This window comes from Rhinatrema bivittatum, chromosome 2 (genome assembly GCF_901001135.1).
Source record: "Rhinatrema bivittatum chromosome 2, aRhiBiv1.1, whole genome shotgun sequence".
Lineage (NCBI taxonomy): Eukaryota > Metazoa > Chordata > Amphibia > Gymnophiona > Rhinatrematidae > Rhinatrema > Rhinatrema bivittatum.
The window spans coordinates 374,842,866-374,861,459 of NC_042616.1; the positions used below are offsets into that span (position 1 = coordinate 374,842,866).

The window sequence follows — 18,594 nt, forward strand, 5'->3', positions numbered from 1 at the left end:
GTGTAGAGAACATTGTAAATTTATACCCTCTGTATTAGTGTTACCTCTCCTACAAATGTCAGTTTGTGTGAAGACATATACAGTAGGGCTTGATTTGTGAAGAAGCTTCTCCTAGGTTATGATTAAACAGATGCTTCAGACAGACTCACAGGCCATTTTGAGAAATGATGTTTAAATCTTTGGCATGAAACTTTGAATTTAGCTTGAAGATGGCTGAGCGCAGGCTATTACTCAGACAGGATGGAGTCTATAACCCTAGTGGGAATACAGTGCAGACTTCAAATGTATGGTCTCTGGTCTATAATAAGGATTTTCTGTTATTATTTTCCACTGCAGATTAAATTATTCTGTGCTATAAGTGTCAGCAAATTTTACTAAGAAACTAAATCTGGTTCATATCTAAAAAGGCATCTTATTCAGTATCCGCAGGTTATTTATTAGAAAACATCAACTATGAATGAATTTTATGTTTGTTCTGACATTTATGCTGTCTCTTATATATGGAGAAAAATAGTTAGACTATGGTGAAATTTAAGGATGATTCCATTGATGGGGTTTGGTGTCATCTCATTGCAGAAAACTGATAGAGTTGGTAGAAAGGAAACAGTAAATAGAACAGACTGTTTTGCTAAACATGTTTTACTTGTTTTTCTTTTTTTTTTTGCCTATGAAAACTAAACATTATGACTCACTATTCTACTGCTAAGCTCTCTGTGATCATACTTGTCAAAGAGTATTGTGGCTATGCAGAGCTCTGTAGGGTTACGGGTTGATGACCTCTGATTTAGGACTGTTGATTGCAAGGAATGAAGACACAGAAGGGAGAAAGTAGTTTTAAAAATGTTGACATACAGATGATTAATACTTTAGTTCAGACAACAGGAAGACTCCATCCCTCTCTTACAGTATTCTAATACCTTTTTATTTTTCTTCCCTTTCTTGTTGCAGAACTTATGGCACAAACAACCTTATGGATGATTTGAAAATTCTATACCGCACTGCTGGGCAGAAAGGAAAGGGAATCACCTTCATATTCACAGACAATGAAATCAAAGATGAATCTTTTCTTGAGTACATGAATAACGTCTTGGCTTCAGGCGAGGTTTCCAATCTTTTTGCCAGGGATGAAATTGATGAAATCACACAGGATCTGATTCCCGTGATGAAAAGAGAGTACCCACGGCGCTCACCAACAGGCGAGAACCTCTACGACTATTTCCTGTCCCGTGTGCGAAGCAATCTGCACGTGGTACTTTGTTTCTCTCCTGTTGGGGAGAAGTTCAGAACCCGGGCCTTGAAATTCCCTGGCTTGATTTCAGGATGCACCATGGACTGGTTTCAGCGCTGGCCCCGGGATGCTCTTGTGGCTGTGGCACAGCATTTTCTTGCTTCCTACAGGGTTGAATGCACAGAGGAAGTTAAGCAAAGTGTTGTGAACACTATGGGGACATTTCAAGACATCGTTGCTGAAAAATGTGTGGAGTACTTTGAACGGTACAGGCGTCAAACTTATGTGACCCCAAAGTCTTATCTTTCTTTCATTGGAGGCTACAAAACCATCTATGAGGAGAAATTTGCTAAAGTTGGAAATTTGTCCAACCGAATGAAAACAGGTACGTTTACTAATATATACATCGTTTTGGAGTGTAATTTTACAACAGCCCATGTAGGGATGAAGTCCATGGGTAGAAAATATATGCGGACTTCAACTCTAATTTTCAAAGAGAACTTACATGCGTAAGTATTGCTAAGTGGCAGCCACTAAATGTAGCCAGATATTCAGCAGCTGCCCCTTAACTGGATAAGTACTACTTATCCAGCTAAATAGTGTTTAAATAACAGTTTGAATATCAGTGGGAAGCATGGCTAAACAACAAAATGGCACTGGCTGCATCAGAGGCAGGCTCCAAAGTGATGGTATTTCAGCGCTATCCTCCAGGTGGATGGCACCATTTTTAAAGTTCTGGAGCCTGGATGGGACTTTGCTCTTGCCCTTAAAGGTTTTTCACGAACTATGGGACGTGGTAAGTTGGGGCCGAGGAAGCAGGTCCCTGGCCCCGACAGATTTTAATAGGGGATGGGGGCAGGAGGGGTGCAGGGAGGCCCTAGGTGGGTCTTGGGAGGGTCAGTTGGGTAGTACCAGGCCCTGAGCTTGCTTATATTTTAATGGTAGAAGTAGAAGTCAGAGTGCCCCATGGATGCCCAGCCAGACAGGCCTGGACCCCAATTTCAACTGAGGCAAGGCAGGGGGGTTCTTCTAGGGCCATGTGATGCCTTTTTTTTTTTTAAATTTATTTTGGGTTTTTTTTTAATTTTGTACTTTGTTTTTTGGGGGGGGCGGGGGGTTGAGTTTGGCAAACAAACTGAACAAAAAAAAACATTAAATGAACTGAAAAATGAACACCTCTCTCTCCCAAATGAAAAAATGAACCAAACAGAAAATTTTGGGACTGCACAAGATTCTCTAAGGTCCAGGATATTACTGTACAAGGAAAATATTCATTCCTAAAAAATGAATGCAACAATAAGTTGCATCTTCACACATTGTGCTGCTTTCAACTGGACTAGCATATGAATTATCCCAAAAAATATTATTGTATATTAGCTTTCTTTTTTTTTTTGGGAAGGGAAGGGCAGCAGGCTTAGAAATGTTCTCCTATTCCTTTGGGCTTCCAATTTGATTGGAACCAGGGCTGGAATCTGGTGGAATGAGCCTTCATTCACAACTACCTGGGGATTTTTCCCCTATTTTATATTCCTATCACAGTCTTTGTGATGAATGCCTTCAGCGAGGGGCCATGTACCAGGGCTGCTTCTGGATTCTGCTGGGAACTGCTTTTTCTCCATCAACAAGCATAGCTGAATAATCCATGACATGTAGGTGATGTCATCAGATGGTGTCGAAAAGATTCATCTCACCTTGTTCAATAAAAGCCTTACTATACATAGGTGGTGGATCCCTTGCACTACTGCCTTGTGAGCCCCTCAGTCTTATTATGTCCAGTCTTTTACACTGACCTGTGACCCTGCTCTTTCTTCAATTTTCTTCACTTTGGATTTTCTCTTTGTCTCATTGCAGTCCTTTTTTGCTACTACTGCCTTTGAAATCCCACAATAGCACTTTTAAGTGCTCCTTTAAAAAAAAAAAATGTCTGCAGTTTGCAAAGCAATGTCATGCCATAGTTGTAAGTGACAGGCCTTAGTGATAATGGTTGGAAAATGGCTTGCTGTAGCTGTAAGTGACAGGCCTAAGTGTTTATGGTTTGAAAATGGCATGCCATAGCTATAAGTGACAGGCTACAGAGGTTAGAGTTTGAAAATACCATGCCGTAGTTGGAAGTGTCAGGCTACAGTGTTTAAGGTTTGAACATTTCATGTCGTAGCTGTAAATGACAGGTCCCAGTGGTAGGATTTGAAAATCACTTGCCGTAGCTGCAAGTGACAGTCCTCAGTGTTTATAGTTTGAAAATGGCATTCCATAGCTGTGCCAGGCCACAATGGATAGTGCTTGAAAATGGCATGCCATAGTCATAAGTGACAGGACTCAGTGGTTAGGGTTGGAGGAAGATAGGCTGATAAAGGATAAGTTATTCTTAAGTGGTGGTGTTTGGAGAAGAGCCAAAGGATCTCAGTGGATTCATGCACCACTGTTGTTTGGCAAACACCACAACTGAGCCTGATCCTACTAACCTCCCCTCCCCTACTTCAACAACTGCTTGGATTGAAGCAGACGGGGGAGGTCAGTGTGATCATACTTTATGTGATGGTGTTTGGTTAACACCACCACTCATGCATGACTCCATTGCCTTCCCCTGCCTGCTTCTCCTCAACAAATGTTTGGATCAAAGGCAGGGAAGTTCTACTGAATCAGGCTCAGAGTTGGCTTCTGGGGATAAAGTGGCAGAGGAGCTCAGTGGAGTCAGGCCTCAGTGGTGGCACAAACATGAAGAGGAACTTGGTGGAGTCATGATTTGATTCTGCAGTTGTGCTCGGAGCAAAGCATGCAGACAAAGGATGTATCAAACCCCTAAGGTTTTATGAGGTCTATTGCATGTAAGTCTCCTGCTGGATGTGCTGCCAGACTCCTGTGCTTTTGGTGTTGGGGTACTTTAGTGTAAGGCCACTGCAGGATGTGCGGCTTGTACCCCTGTGTTGTTGGTGTTGGGGAATGGAAGTAAAAGGGTGCTACTGGATGTGTTGTCAGACTCCTGTAATGTCAGACCCAAGTGGTGGTGTTGGGGATGTGTCAGGAGTAACAGGAGGATTGATGCCCCAAAGTTGATGTTGGGGAGGGGATGTGTCAGGAGGAAGTAAGCTGAGTCAGATCCCAGTTTGGTGGATGGAGACAAGTCAAGATGCAGCAAGGAGTGACAGGCCCCAGTTTGATGGATGGGAATATGTCTGGAGGAAGTTAGCTGAGTCAGACCCCAGTTTGGTGGATGGGGACAAGTCAGGAGGCAAAATGGAGTGACAGGCCCCAGTTTTGTGGTTGGGGACAATATAGAAGGCAGCCTGAAGTGATATGCCCCAGTTTGGTGGACGTGGAAAGTGAGGAGGTAGCAAGGAGTGACAGGCCCACAGTTTGGTGGATGGGGATAAAACAGGAGGCAGCATGGAGTAAAAGGCCTTAGTTTGGTGGATGAGGACATGTCAGGAGCCAGCAGGGACTGGCTGGCCCGAGATTGGTGGATGGGAACAAGTCGGAACAAGTCGGAGATGATGAACCAGGCAGAAGATCAGGGCAGGCAGCAGACAAGATCAGGGCAGGCAGCAGACAAGCAGAAACCAGAAGACAAGCAGGGTTAGAGCCAGAAGATCAATCCAAGGAAGCAGGGAGCGAGGAAAGACTGGAGGAGGAATCAGGCAGACAGGAGCAGGAACAGGACCTGGGACTGGAGCTGAAGCAAGAGCAGGATCCGGAGCAGGAGGCAGGAGAACAGCAGACGAAGACGGGATCAAGACGCAAACAACACGTACTCACGAGGAGCTGGACCTGTTGCCAAGGCGAAGAGGAGGCATCAAGACAGGGTATTTATGTCTGTCTTGCCTGACTTCATCATCCCGGGCCATGAGGATCAGTCCGGCATCGGCGGAATTGGAAGCACTGTGAGCAAGCCGCAATGGGGGCGGACCGCGCTGAACTGAGGCAATGGAGGGGGGACAGCGGAATGGCTTCCTGCCCGTGCAGATGGGAGGACACGGCCAGACTTCCAGAGGGCTGGGACGCCTAACAGTACCCCCTACTCTAGGCCCCCTCCTAGAAGGTCCAGATTTCCCAGGATGGGAGGCATGGAATTGCTAGAGTAAGTTCTTAGCTAGTATATTGGAGGCAGGCTCCCAGGTGTTTTCATTGGACCTGAAGCCCTCCCAAGCGATCAGAAATTCCCATCTTCTGTGACAGGGTCTCACATCTAAGATCTCCTTTACTTGATATACTTGCTCCCTCTCCGCTACCAGCTGCTGAGGTTCCGGGGGCCTTCACGGAGGCCAGACAGTATCAGTGTTTGAATGGAATAAATGATATATCTTCATAGATGATGGTAGTCTCAGATGGTAGGTGACTGGGCCAAGTCGCTCTGTGATAGAAAAAGACTGATGTATAGTGGGGCCAGTCTCATTGAAGGTACACTCAGGCGGATGTGGCAAGTGCTTAGCCACACTTGATTTCCAGGATTGAAGAGAGGTGCTGGTCGTGGTGTTTATTGGCTGTTCTTTTAGCCTCGTCCGCTGCCTCGCGGTGGTTCCTTTGTATATAAGTCCAGAGGGCCAGCAGCTGCTGGGCAGAGAGTTGTGACCCAGGAGAAGGAACTGGAAGTGCCGTAGGAAGCAGTGGCACCGGTGTCTCTCATAGACAATTAAAAATGGAAAGGTGACGGTCACAGAGTGAGTGTGGGAATTGAAAGAGAACTCTGCGCAGGGGAGAAGAGCGGACCAGTCATCTTGTCTGTCATTTGCAAATGAGCAGAGGAATACCTTCAAGGCATGATTAGTGCACTCAGTTTGACCATTGCCCTGAGGGTGGTAGGTAGTGGTGAAATTGAGGTGAATGCCAAACGTCTTGCAGAGCGAGTGCCAGTAGTTACCTGTGAATTAAACTCCATGATCGGAGGTAATGTTTTTCGGGAAGACATGCTGAACAAAGAGTCTGGTGAGCTCCGGAGCTGAGGGGAGCTTAGGAAGTGGAGTGAAGTGAACCATCTTTGAAAATCTGTTGACTACTTACTACCCAGGTGTCATGGTGGCCATCCAAAAGGGATAGGTCAACTACGAAATCTGTCGACAGGTGCGTCCATGGCTAATGGGTAGAGGCTAAAGCAGGCCCCAGGAGCATCCCGCCAAGGGTTTCTGTCTAGCTCAAGTTGGACAGGAATTCACATAGGCTTTGACATCATGTTCTACGTATGGCCATCAGTAATAACACTGTAGCAGTTCCAAGGTACAGACTCTTCCTGGGTGTCCTGTGGTGAGCAAATCGTAGGCCCAACTCAGTCGAAGTCAACTCTGAGACAAAGGGGGACCACGGATTTCCCTGATGGAACTGTTTGCGTCGTGGCCAGGAGTACTCTTGCAGGGTCAATAATATAGTTGGGCCTCACAGGAGTGTCTTCTGCATCGAAGCCCCTGGAGAACACGTCTACACACACATTCTTGATGGCTAGTCTGTAGCGAAGGCCGAAATTAAATTGGCTAAAAAATAGTGACCAACTGGCCTGAGGAGAATTTAGCCGCTGGGCTCGGTTAAGATACTCGAGGTTTTTGTGGTCCATAAACACGGTGATGGCGTGTTGTGACCCCTCAAGCCATTGCCGCCACCCCTCAAAGGCCATCTTGATGGTGAGGAGTTTCTTGTCCCCAATGCTTTCGTTCTTCTCAGCCAGGGTAAACTTGTGAGAGAAGTAGGAGCAAGGCAGTAGAGTTCCTTTTGCAGAGTGCTGGCTTAAATCTGCTCCATCGGCCGTCAGCAGCATCGACCTCCACAGTAAAGGGGCGTGAGAGGTCAGGATGAAAAAGGCATGTGTCCTGCAAGAAGGTGCGCTTGAGTTCATTGAAGTCGGCGATAGCTTCCGGTGGCCAGTGCTTGGGGTTTGCCTCCTTCTTGGTTAATGCAGTAAGTGGGACCACTATCTGAGAGTAGTGTGGGATGAAATACTGGTAGAAATTGGAGAACTCTAATAAGCGCTATAGTGCCCAGAGTCCAGAAGGTTGTGGACAGTTCTGGATGCTGGCGACCTTCTCAGGGTCCATGTGGAAACCGGTAGTGGAAACAATGGAAGCCCAGGAATGGGAGGGATTCCCGTTCGAAGAGACATTTTTCCAGTTTCATGAATAATTTGTGATCCCATAGGCATTGAAGTACCCGTTTGACTTCCCGATGATGGGATGGAAGGTCCTTGGTAAAAAGCAATACATCATCAAGGTAGACGATAACACTGGAGTAGAGCATATCATGAAAGACCTCATTCATTAAATGCTGGAAGATCACTGGCACATTACATAGGTCGAAAGACACCCCTAGATATTCATAGTGGTCATCCCTGGTATTAAAAGCAATCTTCCATTCATCCTCGGGTCTTATGCGAACGAGGTTGTAAGCCCCTCTTAGGTCCAGTTTGATGAAGAGTTTAGCCCCTTGCAGACGATCCAGCAATTCTGGGATCAGAGGTAGTGGGTACCGGTCCTTTTTGCTGATTGCATTCAATCCTCAGAAATCTATACAGGAGCGCAGTGAGCCATCTTTCTTTGTGACGAAAAAGAAGCAGGCTCCTGTCAGTGAGGTTGAAGGTAGGATGAAGCCTCTTTTCAAGTTTTCCCAGATGTATTTTAACATAGCTTTACTTTCAGGTGGTGATAAGGGGTAAACTTGCCCTTTCGGTGGAATCATGCCTGGAAGGAGATACATTGCGCAGTCAAAGGGGCAATGTTTGGGTAGCGTCTCTGCCGATATGAGGTTGTAGCCACCACCAAGGGGAGGCCCCTGGTGGTCCTCGTCGTCGGGAGGTGGTTCAGAGGGAGAAAACCCAAATTATACTTTCACCTATACCAGCCCATGTTCCCCACAGGTTGAGCCCTTGGGTGCTGGGGCTGGCAGGACTTAGGCGCGGGCCTGTCTAGGGACAAACCAGGGGACAGCAGACAGAAGACACGTCAGACGTAACAAGGGTCGAGGCAGGCAGCAGGCTAGGAGGAGTGGAGTCCAGGCTGAGGTCAGGGCAGGCTGCAGACAGGCAGAGACGATGAACCAGGCAGAAGATCAGGGCAGTCAGAGGACTGTTGCGCCTGTCGGTCACAGATGGCTGCGACCTCTCATGCTTACCTCCAAGGAGCCAAACATTCACGAAGTTGGATCTTAAAGAGGCATACAATTTGGTCCAAATACAGCAGGGCAATGAATGGAAGACAGCATTTAATACCCGCAACGGCCATTTTGAATATTTAGTCATGCCCTTTGGCCTTTGCAATGCCCCGTCCATGTTTCAAAACATGAATGAAATTTTTAGGGACATGCTTTACACCTGCATAGTAGTCTATCTTGATGATATACTGGTCTTCTCCCAGAACCTTGAGAGTCATCTATCAGATGTCAAGAGAGTTCTCCAGAGATTGAGAGCCAACCACTTATATGCCATATTAGAGAAGTGCTCTTTTCACCAAGAATCTGTTCCCTTTTTAGGCTATGTGGTATCTGGCTTGGGGTTCCAGATGGATCTGCAGAAAACCAAGAGTATTCGAGACTGGCCCCAGCCTACTGGACTTAAAGCTCTCAGAAGATTCCTCGGATTCACCAACTACTACAGATCCTTCATTCATCACTATTCCACAATGACCGCGCCTCTTACTGCCATGACACTAAAAGGAGCTAATCCTTCTCAATGGTCTCCAGAAGCTGTGGACGCCTTCCAAAAAGTCAAGGAGATGTTCCTCCAAGAGCCTCTTCTATGCCACCTAGATCCCCGACGACCTTTCACCGTAGAGGTAGATGCTTCAGACGTCGGGGTAGGAGCAGTCCTTAGACAACATGCTGACAACCATACTCTATATCCCTGTTTTTTTTTCTCCCAGCGTTTTTCGCCAGCAAACGAAACTATGGGATAGGAGACAAGGAACTCTTAGCGATTAAATTGGCATTTGAGGAATGACGCCCGTGGCTCGAAGGCGCTCAACATCAAATCACAGTTTACACCGACCACAAAAACCTTGAATACTTGCGACACACACAATGCCTGAATCACCAACAGGCTCATTGGTTGTTATTTTTTAACCGCTTCCATTTTCTTCTGAAATATCGTCCACTCTTTTGCTACAGAAGATGTTCCAGACACTCCACAACATATTATCGACCTCAATAGGTTCCTTCTCTCTGTCACTTACATGGTTCCAGCTGCGAAAATGATTGTTCCACAGTCCCTATGGAAGAAGATACTCCGATAGGCCCACGATTCCCCACTCGCCGGTCATCCTGGACAATCTCAAACCTTAGCTACTCTACAGAGGTATTACTGGTGGCCCTTCATGAAAAGAGATGTTCAGGCCTACGTAGAGTCATATACTACCTGTGCTAGGCAGAAGCCACCACCGGGTCACCCTTGGAGACTTCTTCAGCCACTTCCCGCTCCAACTGAACTATGGACACACATCGCTACGGACTTCATACCAGTATCTGATGGCAATAACACTATCTGGGTCACAGTTGACCATTTTTTAAAATGGCACATTTTGTGGTGCTACCCGGATTACCTTCAGCTCCAGATTTGGCGAAACTTTTTATATGCCATGTCTTCTGGCTTCATGGCCTACCTAGACACATCCTCTCTGACAGGGGGGTCCAATTTACAGCAAAGGTTTGGAAGGCTCTTTGCAGGAAATTTGACATTTCTCTAGATTTAACTAGCGCTTACCACCCACAGGCAAGCGAACAAACCGAAAGGACAAATCGCACCCTAAAGCAATTCATCCGAACCTATGTCAATTCTCGGCAAAGCGATTGGTCCGAGCTGCTTTCATGGGCCGAATTTGCATTAAATTCCCATCCATCTGCATCCACAAGGTCATCACCCTTTCAACTTGTCTATGGGTGACAACCTTTGCCTTCTCTACCGGTACCACTGTTGGTACCGTCTCCAGCAGCCCAGGTCTCCACACAGGAACTGCATCAACTCTGGCAGCACACCAGGGAACTTCTACAGAAGGCTGGACAGAAAGCCAAAAGATTCTACGACGCTCATCACCGAGCTGCTCCACAGCTCCAACCTGGAGACAAAGTATAGCTCAGTATCCACTTCATCCACCTAAAGCTACCTTCTGTCAGATTTGCACCGAGATACATTGGGCCTTTCGCAGTACTTCTCCACCTGGATCCTGTTACCTACAGTCTACAGTTACCTGCATCCTAACGCATCCACAATGCCTTCCACATCTCCCTTCTCAAGCCTCTCGTATTATCAGAATTCTCGAAGAAGGTACCTGAACCACAGCCTCTTACTGCTGAAGAGGACATCACATATCAGGTCAAAGATATTTTAGATGTGAGAAAGCGCGGAAGGTGCTGGGAATACCTTATATCCTGAGAAGGATTTAGACCTGAGGAAAATAGTTGGGAGCCTGCAAGCAACATCCTCAATAAGGATTTGATTCGCCAATTCCACGTTTCCCATCCTAGGAAACTGAAACCCCCTGGGAAGGGCCCTAAGAAGGGGGGTACTGTTACGCCCATCGGTTGCAGACGGCTGTGACCTCTCATACTTACTTCTTTTTTCGCTGCACTATATAATCTGGGACGAGTGCGGCTTCCGCCAGTCACCGCCGACCTCCCTGGCGTTCCCAGGACGGCGTGGATGCTGTCGACCGCCATCTTGCTTCTGGAGTCACATAGGCATATGCACGCGTGCATGGGCCAGCTATGTACACGTCATGGCGGGAACCTCGGGGGGCATCCCTGCCGGATGACGTAGGCTCGCTACCTGTATTTAAGCAGACCAACCCGATACACTGATGATTTAGCAAGGAGTTTCCTTGTTGCTGAATCCACCTACTTGGACCTTCGATTCCTGTTCCTGGCTTGCTGTGGGAAACGCTCTGAGTACCCGCTCCTCGGGGTCTCTTCCGTGTTCCTGGGCTATCCGCTCCTTGGAGGGCCTTCCTGCCTTTGAACTCTTGTTTGTTCTACTTCTCAGGACTTCCTTTGGAACCATGTCTCGTGAGTACTTCCAGTACTTCTACTCTATCAAGCCTTGCTGGGATTCCCTGCGGTTTACCCAGTACCATGGGCCACTACCGTGTACTTCTCAGTGGGATTCACTTCACCACTCTCTGTGCTGCAGATTGCTGCCTCAATGTCATATGAGCCTTCTGAGCTTCCGTACCTCTGACTACCTCTGTATCTCCACCTGTACCATCATCCTTGGCATACCCTGCTTGCGGGTATGCCAAGGATCTGTAGATCTGAGGTAATTCCTTCCTTGCTGGGAAAGATTGTCTGGTGTACCCTGCACTGTGGGCCACTACCAGATATGCACCTCAGAGGTAATTGCTCTACTACTGAGAAGGTTGTCTGGCATACCCTGCTCCGCAGGCCATTACTGAACTTCTATTTCTGAAGTATCACCCTGGGCATATCCTTGCTCAAGAACTGTTTCTCTATTGCAGTTCCTGCTCCTGGGTTCTGCTCAAGAACTACTCTTTAACTGCAGTATCCCACTTCTCGGGTTCTGCTTTTCTGTCCTATAATAAAGTCTCCTTACAGTTGTGTCCTAAGACTCTGAGACTGTGCCTACCGACGGTGAGGCCCACAGGGCTCCTCCCTGTGGGTGGAGTCATCTCTCACCTCGGCCCATGGTTCACTTCCATACCAAAACATAACACGGAGAAGCAGAAACCAGAAGACAAGCAGGGTTGGAGCCAGAAGATCAATCCAAGGAAGCAGGAAGCGAAGAAAGACTGGAGGAGGAATTAGGTGGACAGGAGCAGGAACAGGACCTGAGACTGGAGCTGGAGCAGGAGCAGGAGCAGGATCCGGAGCAGGAGGCAGGAGAACAGCAGGCGAAGACAGGATCAAGAGGCAGACAACACGCAGTCACAAGGAGCTAGACCTGTTGCCGAGACGAAGAGGAGGCTTCAAGGCAGGGTATTTATACCTGCCTTGCCTGACATCATCATCCCAGGCTGCGGGGAACTTTCCTGCCGCTAGTCTTTTAAATCTGGCCCAGGTTTGTGTGCGCGTGCCTAGGGGGCCCTCGGATCACTCCGGTGTCGGCAGTGTAGGAAGTGCCATGAGCAGGCCGCAACGGCGGTGGATCATGCTGAACAGGTGGCAATGGAGGGGGACGTCGGTACGGGCTTCCTGCCCGTGTAGGTGAGAGGACCCGGGCAGGCTCCCTGAGGGCCGGGGCACCTAACATAAACAACTTTATCAAGGTGCTGGATCAGTACCAGTTTGGTTTTAGAAAATCTTTGAGCACAGAGATGCTGCTATTTTTAAAATTAGATACTATCTGAAGATGACTTGATGCAGGCAGCAGATTTATCCTTATTTTACTGGGTATATTTGCGGCCTTTGATACATTAGACCTTTCGATCCTCCTTTTTCGCTTGAGAGAAAGCGATATCTCTGGTTTAGCTTTCCAGTGTTTCACATCTTTCCATGCTGAACAGTCTCACCAGGTATGTATAGGAAATAAAACATCTGTGTGGCATAGCATTTCAGCCAGGGATCAGTGATGTCAGCTGTAATATTCAATATCTACATAACTACCATTGGTAAGTTGTTAGCTGTGGGACACCAGTTATATGCCGATCATATCTCTTATGCCTCTCTTGGTCTGAAATTATGGAAATGCTATTGATTTGTTTGTTGGCAGACAATGGTTAAAACATAATAAATTGTTGCTTAATTTTTCGAAGACAGAGATAATTGTTTTACAATGTAGTAGTAATGTTATGCCGGTGAGTTTGCATATTCATCCCATTGACATTCCTATTGTTTTTCAAGTAGAAAGTTTAGGCATTATTATTGATTCTGTTCTGACTTTTCAAAGCCAGATTAAGTCATTAGGTTTTTTAAAAATGTGTTTATTAAGGGATTTAAAACCACTGTTACATGGATCTGATTTTAGAAAAGTCATGCAGGCTATAATTTTACCATTACTTGACCATTGTAACTCGATTTATATCATGTTGCCTGCTTATGCTTTGAAGATGTTGCAGATGCTGCAAAATGCATAGTGGATAATTTCAGGAAAGAAATTGACTGAGTTCATTATGCCAGTACTATTTGAATTGCATTGATTGCCTGTAGAAAGTCATGTCAAATACAAGATTGCACTGTTAAAGGTTAATTTTAAAAGTCCAGCGCATGCATTAATTAGGGGATGTGTGAATAAATCAGGCTTGTGTGCACTGAGCAGATTTTAAAAGCCGCCCAGATAAGGGCGTACCTCCTAGAGAATGCACATCTCCAGAGTTTTTAAAAAGGAGTGAGGAAAGTGCTGGGCAAGGGCAATTCAAGGCGTAAACCAGAGATGTGCACATAAATACTTACATCCCTGGGTGCACGACCAGATCCCCTGCCGCATACATTTACTTCTGCTATGGAGGAAGTGTAAATTATAAAATAATGAAAAATAGGCAGATCTGCAGGGTCTTAATGGTCAGGGCTAACTGGGGGGTGTGAAAGCTATTAAACTAGGGGGGTTTGGAGTGCCTACCCCTTAACTTGGTGAACTGGGGACAAATTGGTTTAACTGGCAATGACGTTGGTGCATGCCACTTCTAAAATCCCCCAAGTTATGCGGTAGAAGCGGGATTTGCACGCATATGAACACACCCACTTAAAATTTGGTGCACATATACGCACAGCCAGACTATTTTATAACATATGTATATGTAACCTCTTTTTGAAAGAAGATTGTTCTTTCAGGACACACAACCAATTTATATCTTAGGGGCTTCTCAGATAGCACTCCTCTCAGATCCTGAGCTCTCTATCCCAGAGGGGGATTCTTTTTATGGAGGGGGAGGGGGGGGGGGAAGTTTTATCTGTGGCCCAGACAGTGGTATGATTTAACTTTTATGTGTGTATTGGTAGCTGTGGCAACCCCAGGAGGGAGTTGCTGTACAAAACAGACAGGACCAGGCACTGGCTGTCAAATAATAATTTACTGATTGGTTAAAATCAGCTTAAATTCCATCTTTAAATAAGGGTGCAGTTACAGTTACTCATCTTGGGTATGTGTCTTTTTCCTCAGTAAACTGGTCGAGCTTCCCATGGTGGTGTAAAATGTGCACTAAAAGCTCTCCCAGTGGCTTACCTGGGATTCTAGCATGAATAAAATAGTCCTACCTTAGGCTCCAGCATCTTCCCGAATACCTAGCCCTGTATTCTGGTCCCATGTTGCGGGAGATTCAGATGTGGTCTCCATGATCTTACTTGATTCCTTTAGTTGTTCAGAAAAGGTGTCTCCTCAGGTTGAGAAATCTCTAGGTTCAGGAACCTGCTAATCCAGCCTGGCTCCCAGTGAGGAGGGGTGACTTAAAACCTCCTTACAACAAAAGAGTCATTTCTTTCAGGCCCATTCAAAAAAACCAGTGGGAGAGCTGACGCTCTGTGTTGAGCGCCCGCTCTCCCGACGAGCGCCCAGGCACCTCTCCTGGGCGCGCGATACAGTATTTAAATTAGGGCCGGCGCTAATAAGGATGCGCTAGGGACACTAGCACGTCCCCTAGTGCCTCCTTATTAGCGGAAGCGGTGGCTGTCAGTGGGTCCGAAAACCGACGCTTAATTTTACTGGTGTCGGTTTTCGAACCTGCTGACAGTGACGGATTCAGAAAACAGACGCTGGCAAAATTGAACATCCGTTTTCCAACCCGCGGGCCAGCGGGCAGATTTTTTTTTTTTTTAAAAGAAGTTTTGCTTTTTTTGGGGGGGGGGGGCCTCCGACAATATCGCTATGATATTAAGTCAGAGGGTGTACAGAAAAACAGTTTTTTCTGCTTTTCTGTACACTTACCTGGTGCCGTCTGAAATTAATGCCTGCCTTTGGCCACACATTTTACTTTCTGTATTTCGAGTGACTAACTAATAGGCTCATCAACATGCATTTGCATGTGATGAGCGCTATTAGTTTCAGGGGGGGGGGGGTTAGCCGCACGTTTTCCAAGCGCTATTACCCCTTAAAGTATAAGTGGTAATAATAGTGCTTCTAAAACGCTTGAACAAATGGGGGCTAAACGGTGCGCTCGGCCAAGCTCACCATTCTGTATCGGCCTGTGAGTTAGTTAAAAATCTTTCTAGACTGGTGTTCTGCTGTCTCAGTTGCTTGCCACAGTCATAAGGTGAATGGGCTCACTGAATCTTCAGCCCCTGCCCTCTGAGTCCAGCCACTGAGAATGACCTTCCCCAGAGAAGCAAAGTTTAAACACAGTCCCTTCTAAAACTAGGTATCTTCTAGCCTTCAAATGCCTCACACCCCCAAACCTGTCACAGGTGCTTGCCTCATTCACGGATCGATACTGTAAAACCGCGGGAGAGCGGACGAACGCCCGCTCTCCCGGCGCACGCACCGGCCCTTCGCCGGTGCGAGCGATCCAGTATTCAAATGAGGTGACGCGGTGCAAACGAGGAAAAGGAGGCGCTAGGGACACTAGCGCGTCCCTAGCGCCTCCTTTTGGCCTGGAGCGGCGGCTGTCAGCGGGTTTGACTGCCGACGCTCAATTTTGCCGGCGTCGGTTCTCGAGCCCGCTGACAGCCACGGGCTCGGAAACCGGACGCCAGCAAAATTGAGCGTCCGGTTTTCGGCCCGACAGCCGCGGGCCGAATTCAAATTTTTTTTTTTTTTATTTTTACTTTTTTTACTTTTGGGGACCTCCGACTTAATATCGCCATGATATTAAGTCGGAGGGTGCACAGAAAAGCAGTTTTTACTGCTTTTCTGTGCACTTTCCTGGCGCCGGAAGAAATTAGCGCCGACCTTTGGGTCGGCGCTAATTTCTTAGAGTAAAATGTGCGGCTTGGCTGCACATTTTACTTACTGGATCCCGCGCGCATACCTAATAGGGCCATCAACATGCATTTGCATGTTGAGGGCGCTATTAGGTGCCGCGGGTGGGCCGCGTGTTTTCCTCCCCTTACTGAATAAGGGGTAAGGGAAAACATGCGTCCAGAGCAGGCTGACAGTGCGCTCCGACGGAGCACACTTTACTGTATCGACCTGTCAGTGAGTGAATGGGCTCACTGGGTCTTCAGACCTGGAATGAGAGTCCCACAAGGGTTCTAGCTCAAAGATGTTCTTACTGTAGCTAAACTCCAAGAGATCCATTCTGGCAAGGTGTGCACAGAAGAGACGTCCCTCAAAAAGAAAAAAAACTGATGAAGCAATGAAGCCTCACCATACATATTTACTGCTCTGTGATTCTAACCGCCCCTTAAACTGCAAAACGGCTAGTTATAAAGCAAAGAGCAACCAATCCCAGCTCTCCTATGTGGAAAGAGGACAAAGGGATGGAAAGCTCAAGAGATGTTAACTAACTGGAATGGAACTAAGGGCATACATTGGTGGACTGGAGGGTTCTGCCACACAAATATGCGTGCATATGTTTTAAAATGGCCGAGGCCCTGGGCGCAGGCTGACATATGCACGCAAATGTGTGCCCATGTGCAGGTTTGAAAGTTACGTTCTGAATTTTTAAGTTGTTGCAATTTGACTCTCTTCCATTGGCGAATGCTATATTGAAAATTAATAACTCTTCACATGCCCTCTGCTCTTCTCAGCAGGATCTTTTAGATGTTCCATCAGTGTAGCAGGTGCAGAGAGTGAACTTTTTTGGTTGTGACTCCAATTCTATGGATCTTGTTGCTCGAAAGCCTGCAATTAACAACCTGTGTTTAAGACATTTAGGGCAAAGCTAAAGACCTTTTTATTCCAGCTGACTTATGTCTGCTAGGTATCCTGAGGCTTCAGATTTTATTTAATCCTTGTGACTGTTATTTATTTATTTTGTGTGTGTGTGTTTTATTCTGATTAACATGGATATTTTGTGAATATTTTTATTGTACATTGCCTTGGGCTTCAGTATTGGTGACTCATTCATTTCTAATAAACAATTTATTGTATATGTAATTTTATGTATTGCGTTTATAAATGGATTGTATACCGCTTTGATTGGATCAAATAGCAGTATATAAATAATTTAAAATAAATAAAGTGTTCATGATTGGACTGCAGATATTTCTTGAACAGGAGACAATTTGTTCAGAGACAAGGTTAAGGAGACTATAGCTCAGATCAAGGAACATCAGTCTACTATTCAGTCTCTGTCTGCAGGAGAAGATTACCATCAGTACATCTTTTATAGATGAGCGTTCTTTCAAAGACACCCCTTCTGCTCATATTAACTTCATCAAACCACCCCTGTCCTAAAACAACAGCAGCTTCCTGCCAGAGAGTAAGAAAGAGAAAGGTGTCAACCTAAGGCCCCTCAGCCTGGGCCCAGATTTTGATGGATTTCAAACCCAACTCTCCACCACCCATGCTGGGAGGGAGGGTTCAGTCCTTTCTTCCAAAGAGGATCAAGATTACCAGGGACTGTTGGATCCTGAAAATTGTGGTGTGTGACTACCGTTTATGGTTCTCCCATTTCCCTCAACACAGTAGTTTTAATTTGAGACCTATTTTAGTCAGCTTGGCTTCAACTGGAAGTGGAGTCACTCCTTCAGCAGAAGGCAATAGAACTGGTACCTTCCAAGGATTGTGGTCAGGGGTTTTACTCCCAACATTTCCTTATCCTCAAGAGAGTTGGAGACTAAGATCTGCCCTGGATTTATGAAAGCTGAACAAATTGTTGGCCTGGGAGAAATTCAAAATGAATTCCCTCTATTTGATTCTCCTGTTTATTTAGTCCATGGATTGAATATGTGTTCTGAATCTCTTAACTCCTATACCAATTTACCCAGCTCATTGGAAGTACCTCAGGTTCATAGTGGAAAGGTTTCATTATCAGTATAAGATCCTCCCCTTTGACCTATCTGCAGCCCTGAAGAGGCTTATGTTCTTATGTTCTTATTCATGAAGGGGCAGATTTTCAAAGGGATATGCGTGTAAGATCCGCACGTACCCCCCGAAAACCTGCCCCAAGCTCCCCCTGCGTGTGCTGAGCCTATGTTGAATAGGCTCGGTGGTGCGCGCAAGTCCCGGGGCTTTCCCGGGGACATGTCGGGGTGTGTCACGGTGGCGTGTCATCCGGGGGCATGTCTGTGGGCGTGGTTCCGGCCAGAGGCATTTCGGGGGCATGGCCGAGGCCTCCAAAACTGCTCCCGGGTCGGGGAATCATGCACTGGTGGCTTTCAAACAAAGGTAGGGGTGTTTAGATAGGGCTGGGGGGTGGGTTAGGTAGGGGAAGGGAGGGGAAGGTGCTGGGGGTTGGAAGGAAAGTTTCCTCTGAGGCCGCTTTGATTTCGGAGTGGCCTCGGAGGGAACAGAGGCAGGCTGTGTGGCTCGGCGCGTGCAGGCTGCCGATTTTGCACAGCCTTGCGCACGCCAACCCCGGATTTTAAAAGATACGCGCGGCTACGCGTGTTTCTATTAAAATCTGGCATACTCTTGT

The 18,594-nt window shown here is 46.7% G+C and overlaps 1 protein-coding gene across 1 annotated transcript in view; it reads left to right on the top strand.

Annotated features, from left to right (window-relative positions):
* Nucleotides 1-18,594, top strand: part of LOC115083294 (dynein heavy chain 5, axonemal-like) — a 1,259,434-nt gene that overhangs the window by 761,413 nt on the left and 479,427 nt on the right. Inside the window, exon 49 of the mRNA XM_029587102.1 lies at nucleotides 949-1,613. Within this exon, the coding sequence (XP_029442962.1) occupies nucleotides 949-1,613 (665 nt within the window). The remainder of the gene's footprint in view (nucleotides 1-948; nucleotides 1,614-18,594) is intronic.